Raw genomic sequence first — 13,234 nt, 5'->3', positions numbered from 1 at the left:
CTGGCATGTGGTGCTGGGGATTGAACTGTGGTCCTTTGTGCTTTGCTAAGCTTGTTCCAAGTAGGTGCTTTAGACCACTGAGCCATCTCACCAGCCCCTGGAATAAGTTCTGATTGGCCCTTTTAAGACAAAAATATAAACATACTAAAGGCAGCATTGTGAGTCACTGAGGAAGTCAGATGATTCCACAGATGGTATTTGGATCAGTTTTATTTATTTATTTTTAAACTTTATTTTATTGAGAAACAAATATGAGTGAGACAATTTCAAAGCTGATTAATAGGACAGTTTCGATAATCAATACATTGTACATTGTTATCTGCTTAGTGGTTATCCATAGTACAAGAAGCAGACAGGATATCCTGTCCAAACACTATTAGTACACATCTTTCTTCTCATTGAATTAAGCAAAAATAGCTGTATATCCATCCCAACTATTTTGTATATACAAATACAAAATGATCTTTCCTTTGTATCCCCTTTTTTTTTTGTTTAATCCTGTCAAAAGTGGGTATTCTTTTGGCATCTAAATACTATAGGTGCCTGAATTCAGCAAAACAATCCAACACTGTCCAGCAGTCTATAATAGTAGTGGGTTATCCTCAGAAATTATTGACTTGAGCCTTTTACAGCTCATCGTATTAATATGGCTTTATTTTATATACCTCGTTTTTATACTTTTCTGCTGGATGGTTAAGACCAAGATAAAGCAAGACCTATATAATAAGAAATGTAACTTTTGTATCTGATAAGGTCAGTCAAATACCCTCAGGATTTATCCTGTAGCCCTGTACTGTACTTTGTAGATCCTTCGTCAGTGTCAGCCATGAGGATGAGTCACGGCCATGGCTTGACCAATTTGCTCTGTGAAAGCCTGAGAGAATGTTTTCTCTCCATATGACTCTCCCCAGGCACACTGTACATCATCAAACACATTCCTCTGTGGCTCCATAATCTCCTTGATCAGAAAATTTGGGGCACAATTGAGTTACATGATGTTATAGTACAGGTTCTCCTATGTCCAGAGTCTTCACTGACCTTGAAAGGCTAGGGCCAAAATGTTGGCTGACCTTGCAGCCCTTCCTTTTCTCCAATTTTTGATCTGCTACCTTAGGTTGTTAACCCTCCAGAAGAGAAGCTTATTAACCTGCAATATATGCAGTTCAGTTTACCCTATCTGTCTAAATATCAAACATCTTAGGCATATCATGGAACAGATGTTTTCCATCAAGTATTGATATGTTGAGCTTTAAGTCCTTACAGAATATGAAGGGAAAATAATTTTTAAAAACTAGAAATGAGCTTTTACATATTTTTACAAAGAAATTTAGAAATCTAACCATATGCAGAATTGTAACAGGACAGACCTGTGACATTTTTTTTTTCTTTTTCTTGTGTCTTTTTTTCATTTATTACCCTTTTTTTAAAAGAAAAAACATAAAAAAAATTTAAAAAAACTTTTACTTGAGACAGTATGGCAATAATTAGTATGTCATGACAAGAAGTACATTATTTAGAAGACCAAAATGACAGGCACTCCAAGCATGGGGTCACTTTTTAAAGTTCCACTTCCTGATATTTTCTTTTATTAACCTTTTTTTTTGTGTGTGTGTGTGGGGACACTTGTGCTTATTACATATTATTGATGGGAATAAAGTAGAAGAAAAGCAGGATTTCTTACATTCTAATTACCTATTTGTCTCTACTCAAAATTTAAGCTTCTTGAGGCCAGGAACTCACCTGTGACTTTTATTTCCAGTCTTATGTCCAGTACTGCCCCAGAATGTATGTCAGTGATTTTTTTTTTCCCCCTTGGTACTGGTGATTGAACTCAGCACACCAGTGATTCAGCTCAGGACCTTAGTGATTGTTGAATTACATAAAATTATGATAGGAAATACAGAATGGGAACACAGGGAAACATTTACAATAGTAGAAGACAAAACTGGATGTGTGCTATGAGTACTACTACGTAAAAGTGATTACCAAGAAAAAATATGTAAAAATAGTAATGGTTTGGATAGATTATGGGTAATTTTCATAGTGAGGAGTAGGATTATAAGTGGTATTTATCTAAGGCCTCTACTTTTTTTTTTTTTAAGAGCAGAATATATTTACTGGGGAAAAGAAAGCTGTCCAGGCGAGGGACAGAAGGGAGACCCAAATGGGTTGCCCCTAAGGCCTCTACTTTTAGAAATAAACTATATAGAACAGCCTTAAAATTTTAATGTATAGGACTTTTTGTTTTAGCTCTTTTTTTATTTGTTTGTTTTTTGTTTTGCGGAACCAGGGATTGAACTCAGGTCCTTGTGCTTGCTAGGCAAGTGCTTATTGTACTGAGCTATATTCTCTGGCCCCTGTTTTTAGCTCTTTTTACTGTGTAAAAATTTTAGAAACTAGTTTATAGTCTTGCTTCTTCAGACCCCAAACGTATGCTACCATTTTTGCATGTTTTCTTGTTTTTCTCTGTATTTTATAGTTTGAATTTTCTGTGTGTTGATTGAACATTGTTGCATAAGCAAACTTTATTGATGTCAAATAGCTGTATTTTTTTTTTTCCTTTTTTTTTTTTTTGGTTAAGATAGGGTCTCACTATGCTGTTAAGGCTGTCCTTGAGCTCACTATGTAGCCTTAGCTGGCCTCGAACTCACAGTGATCCTTCTGTCTCAGCTTCCCAAGTGCTGGAATTATATGTGTATGCTGCTATGCCTGGATAGTGTTTCTTTATGTGGATATTACTGTCATTATCCTCTCAGCATTGGACAGCAAAATGAATGTTTTTATATATAATGTTTTCACTGTGTTTCTTATTTTGTTTAGCTAGATCTTAAAGAATAAGTTGATACTAATACATATATAACCTTTTATAATTTTGGGGAGGCTATAAAAAAAGCATAGCATTTTGGTTTGTCTGATTGTGACATCCTGTTAGTAGAGTTACATATGAAAGAAAAATAGTGTCCAAGTCCAGCCAAATAGTGGATGAAAGTGCTGGGGGTTTGATGCCCAGGCCTGCTGTGCCGGCCCCGCCCCCGGGGCACACTGAGATGGCAATTGAGACTGGACGTGGTGGTGCACACCTGTAATCCCAGCTCTTGCAAGGCTGTAAACAGGTGGGTCACTACAAGGCCGATCTAGTAATGAGACCTTGAACACTCTGTAGACCCTTCCCTAAAAATACAAAAAGGAAAAAGAATGAAGAACAGTGTCTAGAGAATCACTCTCTAGAGTCTTGTGAGGAAAAACTGGTTGGCTCTAGCTTTCTTTCAAAGTGTATGTATTCCAGGATTCAGAATCCCGTGAAATTGTATAACTTCTTCCCATGAGATCTGACCACTTAAAACTGCATCATTTTTACAAAGGGCATATTTAAGAACTGACTATGTACTTAGTTCTCTATTTTAGTTGTGTTTATCTAACATTTATTTTCTACCATCTAAAATCATTCATGGAATAAGAGAAGTAATGAGGGCAAAATTTTGTTTTTGAGAAATCTCCATTTACTGTCAAGATAAGTATGTAATATAATATATACTTTGATTTTAGGTGACGAGACTGCTGTGTGGCAGGCCCTGACCCTGCTGGAAGAAGGATTAACCCATAGCCCCTCCAATGCTCAATTCAAATTGCTGCTTGTTCGAATCTACTGTATGCTGGGTGCATTTGAACCAGTGGTGGATCTTTACTCCAGCCTTGATGCTAAGCATATCCAGCATGACACCATTGGGTTGGTAGTATATACTCTGAATAGTGATTGGCGAGCCACACACTCTCACTTTAAGATTTTAACTGTACGGTTGTTCCTAATATTAAATCATCAACTATTATTATCCATTGTAAAGAATAGCTTATATTTCCTAACATTTTGTGGTTATTTTATTTTTTTTCAAATTTATTTGTGTGTGTGTGTGTGTGTGTGTGGCCAGCTCAGCCCACCAGGGGGCGGGGCTGGCTGGCATGTGGTGCTGGGAGATTGAACCGCGGTCCCTGTGCTTTGCCAAGCTTGTTCTAAGTAGGTGCTTTAGACCACTGAGCCATCTCACCAGCCCTTGTGGTTATATTAAACTGTACAATCAAAATGGTAAAAAAGTTTTCTCCCAGAGAGAGCAACCAGCTATGTTGATACTTTTTTTTTTTTAGATGCTAGGGATTGAGTCCAGAGCCTCACACATCTGAAGTGTACTATGCCATGAGCTACACCCTAGGCAACTAGCGGTTATGAATATTTATTCTTAGCACATTATTTTTGAAATCTTAATTTATGCCTTACAGTGGAGGCTGCCATTTATTCTTCCCTTATTGACCTAAGATGTACTTCTAAATTTGTGCTTTGACTCTTTTGTGTAATTAAGAACATTTTCTTTATTCCCTCTGGTGTTGTTTTAGGAATAGAGTGCTGTTACAGTGTTTGTACTTCATTAATTGGCAAGGTATAAAGAAACCATGGGATGCAACTTTAGGTTTCCTGCAAAAAAGGATGAACATTGCCATTATTGTTTGTTTTTTATTTGATTCTCCAAGTTATTTCTTTTTCTTTCTTTTGTATTTGTACAATCTGTATGTGGGAAATCAGCAGATGTACATTATACATCTTTTTTTTTTGTATCAGAGATCAAACTCAGGACCTTGTGCTTGCCAGGCAGACACTTAAGCCACTGAGCTATCTCTCTGGCCCTAGATTATTTTATCTTTTTTAGTACAGGGTCTACAGGGTCTCACCACACAGATTGACCCTTAGTGATCCTCCTATCTCAGCCTCCCTAGCGTTGGGATTACAGGCATGCGACACCATGTCCAGTCTCAGTGGCTGGCTCAGCAAGCCTTCGGTGGGGAGGGAGGAGAGGGAGGGAACTGGTGTGGGGTGTGGTGCCAGCCCCCTAGGTTATTTTATTTTATTTATTTATTTATTTATTTTTGGCAGAACCAGGGATTGAACTCAGGTCCTTGCACTTGCCAAGGAAGTGCTTATTCCCCTGAGCCATCTCCCTGCCCCCACCCCCCAGATTCTTTTAAATGGCAGGATATTTTACTTTTTCTTTATGCTTAGCTATTGATTTGGCATAGTGATTCGAAGTGTAGTGTTTAATCCTGAAAGTGGGTAAGTAAAACATGTATGTTTTTCTTTCTTTCCAACCCAGCTATCTTTTGACCCGATACGCTGAATCTCTAGGTCAGTATGCTGCTGCATCCCAGTCCTGTAACTTCGCACTCAGGTTTTTCCACTCCAACCAGAAAGATGTAAGTGCAAAACCATTTTTACTATGGGGCCTATTGATTGTATGAATGAGATGGTGCACATGTCTCGAGAGGCCCTGTGCTGTGTGACAAGTGCCTTAGGCATAGTTTATGGACCAAGGGTGTTAGATACTTGGGTTTCTGGGATGTGGGTATGTTTAAATAATTGTTGGAAAGTTACTTTTAAAACTGAATTTTTATTTATCAATTGTTACTTGAGATGTAGCCAAGCCTGGCCTTAAGCTCATAGCAATCCTTCTGCCTCAGTTTCACAAGTGCTGGGATCACAGACATATGCCACCATCTCAAACTGAAATGAAGTCTTACCAAACTAAGAACTGTTAACACCAGTTAGATTTGTCTTTCAATCTCTAAGACTTTTTCCAAGGTATAAGAAATAGCCCATAAGAATTTATAGCCTGGGAGGGGTTGGTGGCACATGCTTGTCTGTAATCTCAACTACTGGAGGCTAGAGGTATAGCTCAGTGGTGTAATTCATGTAGTATGTACAAGATCCTTGGTTTAAGAATTTTTTTTTTAAAAAGCAAAAAGAAGTGAAAAAGAATTATGAAGTTGACTGGTTGAAGGACATTTCAAGAGAATTAGGTCAATTGTACCTTTTTTTTTACAGTGGCAACAAAAGAGAGCTGGTCTGTGCCATAATAAAAGGATGGGATTTGCACCATATTTTTCACTGCAAACAGACTTGGTTTTTACTTGGTTAAGCAGAGGTTTTTGTGATTCTCTGCCTACTTGGTTTTCACACATTTTTAAGACTGACTTCCTGGAATTTGACCGTGGCAATTCTTGCTCATAGCTTTCCAGTCTCACTGTCTCTCAGCAACTAAGAACTTGGGAGGAAGCTGTCATCTGGGATGTTTCTTAACAGTACTCTTAAGGTTTTTTGTTTTTAAACTTAAAAAACAAACTGTAAGAGTCATGGCTAATTATCCTCCATCTAGTTCAGGTGTATTAAATAGAAGGCAAGGTAAAAAGTTTCTGAAGACTGGAGTATAGGTTTATTGTTATCAGCTTCTGATAGTTATGTTCTTTCAGCTTCAGGGCATGGCGTAGGAGGTTGCAGTAGTGCAGGACAACTCTGAGCAGTTAGAAAGTGGGGTGCTATCTGCTTAGATAATGAGCTGTGTACTAATAGTTGGTTGATACCAGTGATTGATATCTCTGTTTAGATCCCTTTTGTGACATAACTTCTAAGCAGTGAGAGAAGAAAGTGGGTGTATATATCTGAGCACATTGCTTAGATGATGCTGGCCCGGCTTTAGAGACCAGAAGGCATCTCTAGGACATTAGGCTTTGAAATCTAGTGTGAGTGGACAGTTGAAGTATAAATCTGCAAGTTTTCACTGTGAGTTCAAGTTACCTGTGTTTTCCCTTCTTTGTTTTCAAGGAGTTCCACTAACTCAGAATCAAAATAATAGATTTCATCAAGTCTCATAATTTTGGTTATCATTTCTGTATTTAGAAGAAAGAGTTTAAAGGCACATTTGACTTACTGAAGAATCCTTTACAAAATTTTGTTTCTCAAATAGTTGTGCGGTGGGAATAAGGAACCATTCAAGTCTGATGGCTGTGTTTTACTCAGCCTTCATTTAGCTGGCATTCTTAAAGAACCATATCAGTCATGATTTTGGCAACAAAGAAGTACTAGTTTATATTAGCAAAAAAGAAAGCACAGAGGATTTTCAAGGAGTGTGTTATTCTCAGTGAAATGTATATGCTGTCATCTTTGGAATAGATATTTTACGTATATATATATTATATATATATATATATATATATTATAAATATGATGTTTTGCTGATGATTCTGTGTAGCAGGATTGCCTGATTTAATTGAATATATGTGATAAAATTATGGCGTTTTATTGATTGAAGGCTAGGACTACTAGCAATTTAGGATAGAACTAATTTAGTGACACTGAAGTAGATACTCACTCCTAAAGAGTCTGGAGGAAAAAGAAAGACACACTACAGCAAGAAAAATGCACCTTGACCTTGATTTCTACATTCTTAAATAAGGAAGCAGATGGTGATGTGGACTGTCTCCTGAGAGAATCGGAAACAGGTTGTACTTGTAGTCCCACATTGTGTGTATGAAACCTTTTTCTCATAGTTTTAGAAATGTGTCTCAAAGCCAGAGCTCCATGTTCTATGTCTTTTACTTTTGTAGTTTTAGGGATCCCCACATGCTTTTTCCTTGGGCAGCTGATATATTTCACTTCCCAACTAACTTCTTGAAAGAACACTTAGTCCTTAGTTAGAAAATCCAGCATGATTAATATAACAGCCTTTTGCTATAGGATTAAAAGTTATCTTTGGAAGGTGTACATAATATTTTTCTTTCTAATAGGTCATTGTCTGCTGTCATCTTACTTTGGAATAGGTTATTTTACAACATGGTAATCCATGCTAGAGTTTTAGATCAAATATTTGTGGCTACTTAAATATTTTTTATTAAAGATAATCTTTTCAAATCTTTTTTAGAAGTATTTAGGGGTCTGATGTCCATGTATTTTGCTAATTTTACAGTTACCAGGGTTCATTTCAGGAATCTATGTGGGATCTAACTAACTTCATTGGTACATAATTGAATAGAAATAGGTATGGACAATATATTCCATTCAAAAGTCTTTAATATATGCCTGTGGGTTCCAATTTTACCTGTAGTTCCATTAAGGATTTAGCCTCTCAAATAGAAATACTTCCCCAGTCTTTGTGCTAATGGTCACTTCTGGCCTCCGTCCAGCTCTACAGGGTAATTTACTGCAGTGTTTAAGGAGGACTATCTAAATATGATAAGCAGGACTACAGCTGCGTTCTTAGTTTGTTGACATTTATACTGTCTCCTTGTTGCCCCTCAGTTTTCTGTTTCAAAAGCTACTATGCTTTATCTATAGTGGTGTTCCATAGACCTCTCAAATTAAAACTTCGGCTATACTTGGTGAGACTGGGTTCTTTTACCACAGCATGTTTTAGAACTGTAGTTTATAAGTTTGGATTTGCCAGAGTCATATTTTTGTCCTGATTATTTGCTGCATCAAATGTTCCCAGCTTTTTCAAGCTGTACGTTCCTATTGCAAGGGATAGTAAACCTTGCTGTATTTTCGAAGCCAAGAGGCCGTAGAATAGGCATATGTGGTTAGTGTTCTGGCCTCTTCTCGATGGGGCTTATCACTGTCTTAATCAAGCTAGAAAGTACACTCAAGCTTTTTCAGATAGTCCCTCTTTAAACCTGCAGGATCACAAGTAATCTTTTTAATTTTCTTGTGTCCGTCCGTCTTTAATTTCTCCAGATACTGCAGGCAAACAGCTCGCCGAGGTGTCCCATGGGGGTTTAAAAGCCGCATCGAATGCAGTTGAATTAGCGCCCGTGGCGCAATCCCGCGGCCTGAAATGAACCCTGCGAGGCTGTGTATCAGAGGGTATGTTGTTGACTATTGGCCTATTTTCTACTGGGCAGATTACTCAGAAATAATGGAGATGGGGCTAGAGCTAATTGAGGCTGTGAAAAAAGACTGGCTTTTTCTAGAAAAAGATCTTTTGGGGTAGACATCAACTTTGAGCTAACACTTTCTTGGCCCAAAGGGTTGATCTTTCTTCTGATTCTGATGTTATAGGCCCCCACCTGTGAAATGGCCTTCCCTGAGATGTTCTTCTATTGTGCCAAGATTTCTGGTTAGAATTCTTTATCTTGCCTCTGTTCTGTAATGTTTTACGTGTATACATGTGTTAATTGACAATTAAAACACATGTGATAAATGTTCCTTTCACTTGTCTATGGACAAGAAACCTGGTCTTGGAGTCTTTCTGTCCTCAGAATGGATTTGTACATGAATTTTTCAGTCTTTTGTATGGTGTCTTCTATTCTGATGTAATGCATATATGTGTATGTGATGTAGTTAGAAAACCAAGGAGCAGTCTTTTTTTTTCTGAAGGAGAATTTTTATTTTGGGTGTGTGGGGTGGAACTTTTATATAAAACAAGGTTTTCTTGGATGCAGAAAAACATGGAGTAATATCCCTTCCAGAATGGCACTCACCAAATTTTTGTCTGATGTGGCATAACAAAGTCTCCAGTCCTGTTGCAGTAGTTGCGTAGAGAAGGTTCATGAGATGGTAATGACAGCTGGGTATTGCAAATTAGTAATACTAAAGCAGTCATGTGAATCATGTGCAGGAAGGCAGAAAAGTAACATTTTTAAAAGCTAATACTCTGTTTGACTAAGACCTTTAAAGATTGGGTTCAAAACTTTGCTTAATTTTAACCCAAATATTTTGTTTCGGCTGACAGAGTTTGCTTACATTGCCTAAAATGTAATATTTATACCAAGGTGATATCTTTCCTTCCCAGACCTCAGAATATATTATTCAAGCTTACAAATATGGTGCATTTGAGAAGATTCCTGAGTTTATCGCTTTTAGGAACAGGCTGAATAATTCTCTACATTTTGCACAAGTCCGTACTGAACGGATGCTGTTAGATCTTCTACTTGAAGCCAATATGTAAGTATTATGTGAGAGGTAAAAAGAGCTATGGGATGATCTTAGATGCTGTAGAACCATTAATGAACTCATGGGGATTACTAGCAGGCTTAAAATAAGGAAAATGTGATGAAGGAAAAAAAAGAAAACAGGGGAACAGCCTCTAGCCTATCATGGAGAATGATAAGAGTACTGTTAGCAGCATCTTCAGATCCAATTCAGAAGCCTTTTTAGGCAGGATCCTTGTCCCTTGGTCCTTTTTTTTTTTTCTTGTGTTTTAGGGAAGAGTCTACAGGTATTCAGGGTCTCACTACTAGATCAGACTCATAGTGATTAGAGGCATGTGCCACCATGCCCATTCTCAGTTGCTGTCTCAGTGCGCCCTGGGGGGGGGGTGGCAGACCCGGGATCAAGCCCCCCCAGCCCCTGCTCCTACTTGCAGGCACTTTAATCCCCTGAGCTATTTAGTCAGCCCTTGGTCCTTTTCTTTTTTTTTTTTTTTTTTTTTTTTTTTTTTTTTGGTGGAACCGGGGATTGAATTTAGGCCCTTGCATTTGCCAGGGAAGCACTTATTCTACTGAGCCATCTCCCTGACCCTTGGTCCTTTTTTTTTTTTTTTGAGATAGGATTTCACTATGTGTTTCAGGCTGGTCTTGAATTCACTATGTAACTGAGGCAAGCTTCAAACTCACAGTGATCCTCTTGCCTGAGCCTTCTAGGGTGCTGGGACTATAGGCATATACCACACTTCATTTAGTTATTTCTTAATAGTAAATTCTTCCTTTATTTCCCTTCCTGTCTTTCTAGTAAAACACAGACCTGGGTAGTATATGTCATGTCTATTTTTCTTTGTAATATGACATAGTTACTTTGTGTTACAGATCAACTAGTTTAGCAGAAAGTATCAAGTCAATGAATCTTAGGCCAGAAGAGGATGACATTCCATGGGAAGAATTGCGAGATAACAGAGATTTAAATGTTTTCTTTAGCTGGGATCCAAAAGACAGGTAAGAGATTTAACCACAAGCAGTTTATTTCTAAATAATTAGATGAATCTAAGATTTTTAAAACTCCTTTTTATACAAATATAAAATAGTATGTTCTTTGTTGACATAAGAAAATATAGGTAAGCCAAAGAAAGAAAATACATCTTATTCCTATGTTGCGACTATTAGCGCTATCTGTCTCTAAAATTTAGATCTACTTTATGTATGTATGAGAACAAATTCTAGATAGATTAAAAATCATGTGTTAAAACTCCTTAGAAATTCTAGAAAAATTGTAAGACACATTTAAAGTAAGTGGAGAATGTTTAGGAGTATTTCAACCCTGGAAGTTAAATTTGTTAGATCTTAAAAGATTTATAGTACATTGGTCAATTTCTCCATGGTGTGTGTGTTTGAGAGATACAGTAATTCAACCCAGGGCTTTGTATGTGCTAGGCAAGAACTTTTCATCCTCAGTCCCTAGTTTCTCCCTCCCCTTTTTCCTCCCTCTCTCTTTGTACACCTCTTTCATTTCTTGCTTTTTCGAGATTTTGAGACATGGTCTCGGTATGTAGTCAAGCCAGCCTTGAATTCCCTATGGCGTCCTGGCTGGCCTGAAACTCATGGCGATCCTCCTGTCTCAGAGGCCGTCCAAGTGCTGGGATAAAAGATAGGTGCCACCACCCCTGGTCCTAATTTCTTTGTATATGTTAATATCCTTCATCTCTACAGAAAATTCCTAATAAATCAACAGAAAGAAAATGGGAAATACCTTGTACAAAGGAATTAATAAGGATTTCAAAGAAATGCACTGTAGAAATATAAATTTTATTTCTAACAAAAGATTAAAACATGATTAACAAGGTTGTATGAAAAAATGGGTATTATCATGTATTTATATCATGATAGTTTTATATAACCTTCCTATATGGATTTTAGCAATACGCTAAAATCAAGATTTTAAAATGCTGCCATTGGGCCTGGGGAGATAGCTCAGTAGAATAAGCACTTGCCTGGCAAGCACAGGGTCCTGAGTTCAATCCCTGGTATCGCTAAATAAATAAATAAATAAATAAATAAATAAATAAACTACCCTTTATTTTAATGTATCTGCATCTAGGAAAATGCAGCCTAAGGAAATAAATGCACAGCAATATAAGAATGGCTGGCCATATGAGGTTGTTTTGAAAATATGACTTGTAGTTTGACAGGATCACATTCTGTGATTTATTAGAATGAGTCCAGATTCAGCATATAGTTGCACTCATGACTAAGGTTTGTTATAGGAAAAGGACACATGACAGGATAGCAAAGGAAAAGGCACTGGCAGAGCCTAGAAAATTCCATGTGCAGATTTTCATTGCCCAGTCCTCCTGTGAGGAGACATACCAAATGTACTCCTCATTAGCAGGGAAAAATGCAGTCACATATGTGTAGTGTTTCTCATAGGAAAGTTGGATAGAGATTCCATGCCCAAGGTTGCTAGTGGCCATGCCCAGCTTGTTCCAACATCCCAGTCTCCCAGAAGGAAACAAGATGTTCACTATAAACCATGTAGTTTGAACATTCTAGGTACAGTGAGTGCTCTTGACACTTAAGGAATGGTTAGAGTACAAGCTTTCAGACATCAGCTGGGGTCAACCTTGCCAGTGGACTAGACCCTTCTAAAGATGATGTTTACAGGCCTACTATCTTATCTCTGCCCCTCTGCTTCTTTCCCCATCATGTATATTCTACCACTGAGCTATACTTCTAGCTTCTGTATTATAAAAATCCAAAAGGATTTATATCAAGCTTCTGGGTATTTCGTTATCAGGACACCCCCCCACACACACACACACTTTGTAATTTTTACTTGTCCTTTTTTTTGGCAGAATCAGGAATTGAACTCAGGCCCTTGTGCTTGCCAGGGAAGCGCTTCTTCCACTGCGCCATCTCCCTGGCCCCTTGTCATTTGAATTCTTTGTGGAATGATGTACTTTAGTCATCAGTGAAAAAAGTCTCAGGGGGAAATGATCTGTAGCTAGAATGTTATGCCCATTTTACTGAGAGAGATGAAGTTTCAGACAATATTTGGCTTGTCCGAGATTCAGATGGTAAATGGATGCTGGGTTCATTCAAAAGTGCTTCCTTGACTGGTAACAGCAAATGTTGAAAAATTTGAAGGCAACAGATTGAATAAAATGGATGGTCTGATGATATTTCTGTTGAAGGGATGTTTCTGAAGAGCATAAGAAACTTTCCTTGGAGGAAGAGACCATGTGGTTAAGAATTCGTTCATTAACATTGAGGTTGATCAGTGGACTTCCAAGTCTTAACCATGCTGTGGAGCCAAAGAACTCAGAAAAGACTGCTGAGAATGGTGTATCCTCCCGGATTGATATTCTTCGTTTGCTCCTTCAACAGCTGGAGGCAGCTGTGGAGACAGGAAAGCGATTTATTGAGAAGGAAATTCAGGTATTTAAAGTATTGGTTGTCAGAGCTGCAATCATTTATGATGTTTTTTTTTTTT

The 13,234-nt window shown here is 37.7% G+C and overlaps 1 protein-coding gene across 2 annotated transcripts in view; it reads left to right on the top strand.

Annotated features, from left to right (window-relative positions):
* Positions 1 to 13,234, top strand: part of Naa25 (N(alpha)-acetyltransferase 25, NatB auxiliary subunit) — a 72,951-nt gene that overhangs the window by 40,278 nt on the left and 19,439 nt on the right. For both annotated transcript variants that reach the window (XM_023720581.1, XM_023720580.1), the window contains 5 exons: positions 3,547 to 3,727; positions 5,139 to 5,238; positions 9,606 to 9,757; positions 10,618 to 10,743; positions 12,936 to 13,179. In XM_023720581.1, coding sequence (XP_023576349.1) covers positions 3,547 to 3,727; positions 5,139 to 5,238; positions 9,606 to 9,757; positions 10,618 to 10,743; positions 12,936 to 13,179 — 803 coding nt within the window. The remainder of the gene's footprint in view (positions 1 to 3,546; positions 3,728 to 5,138; positions 5,239 to 9,605; positions 9,758 to 10,617; positions 10,744 to 12,935; positions 13,180 to 13,234) is intronic.

Source organism: Octodon degus, unplaced genomic scaffold (genome assembly GCF_000260255.1).
Source record: "Octodon degus isolate 3935 unplaced genomic scaffold, OctDeg1.0 scaffold00076, whole genome shotgun sequence".
Classification (NCBI taxonomy): Eukaryota; Metazoa; Chordata; class Mammalia; order Rodentia; family Octodontidae; genus Octodon; species Octodon degus.
This window is presented reverse-complemented; position numbering and strand designations above follow the sequence as displayed.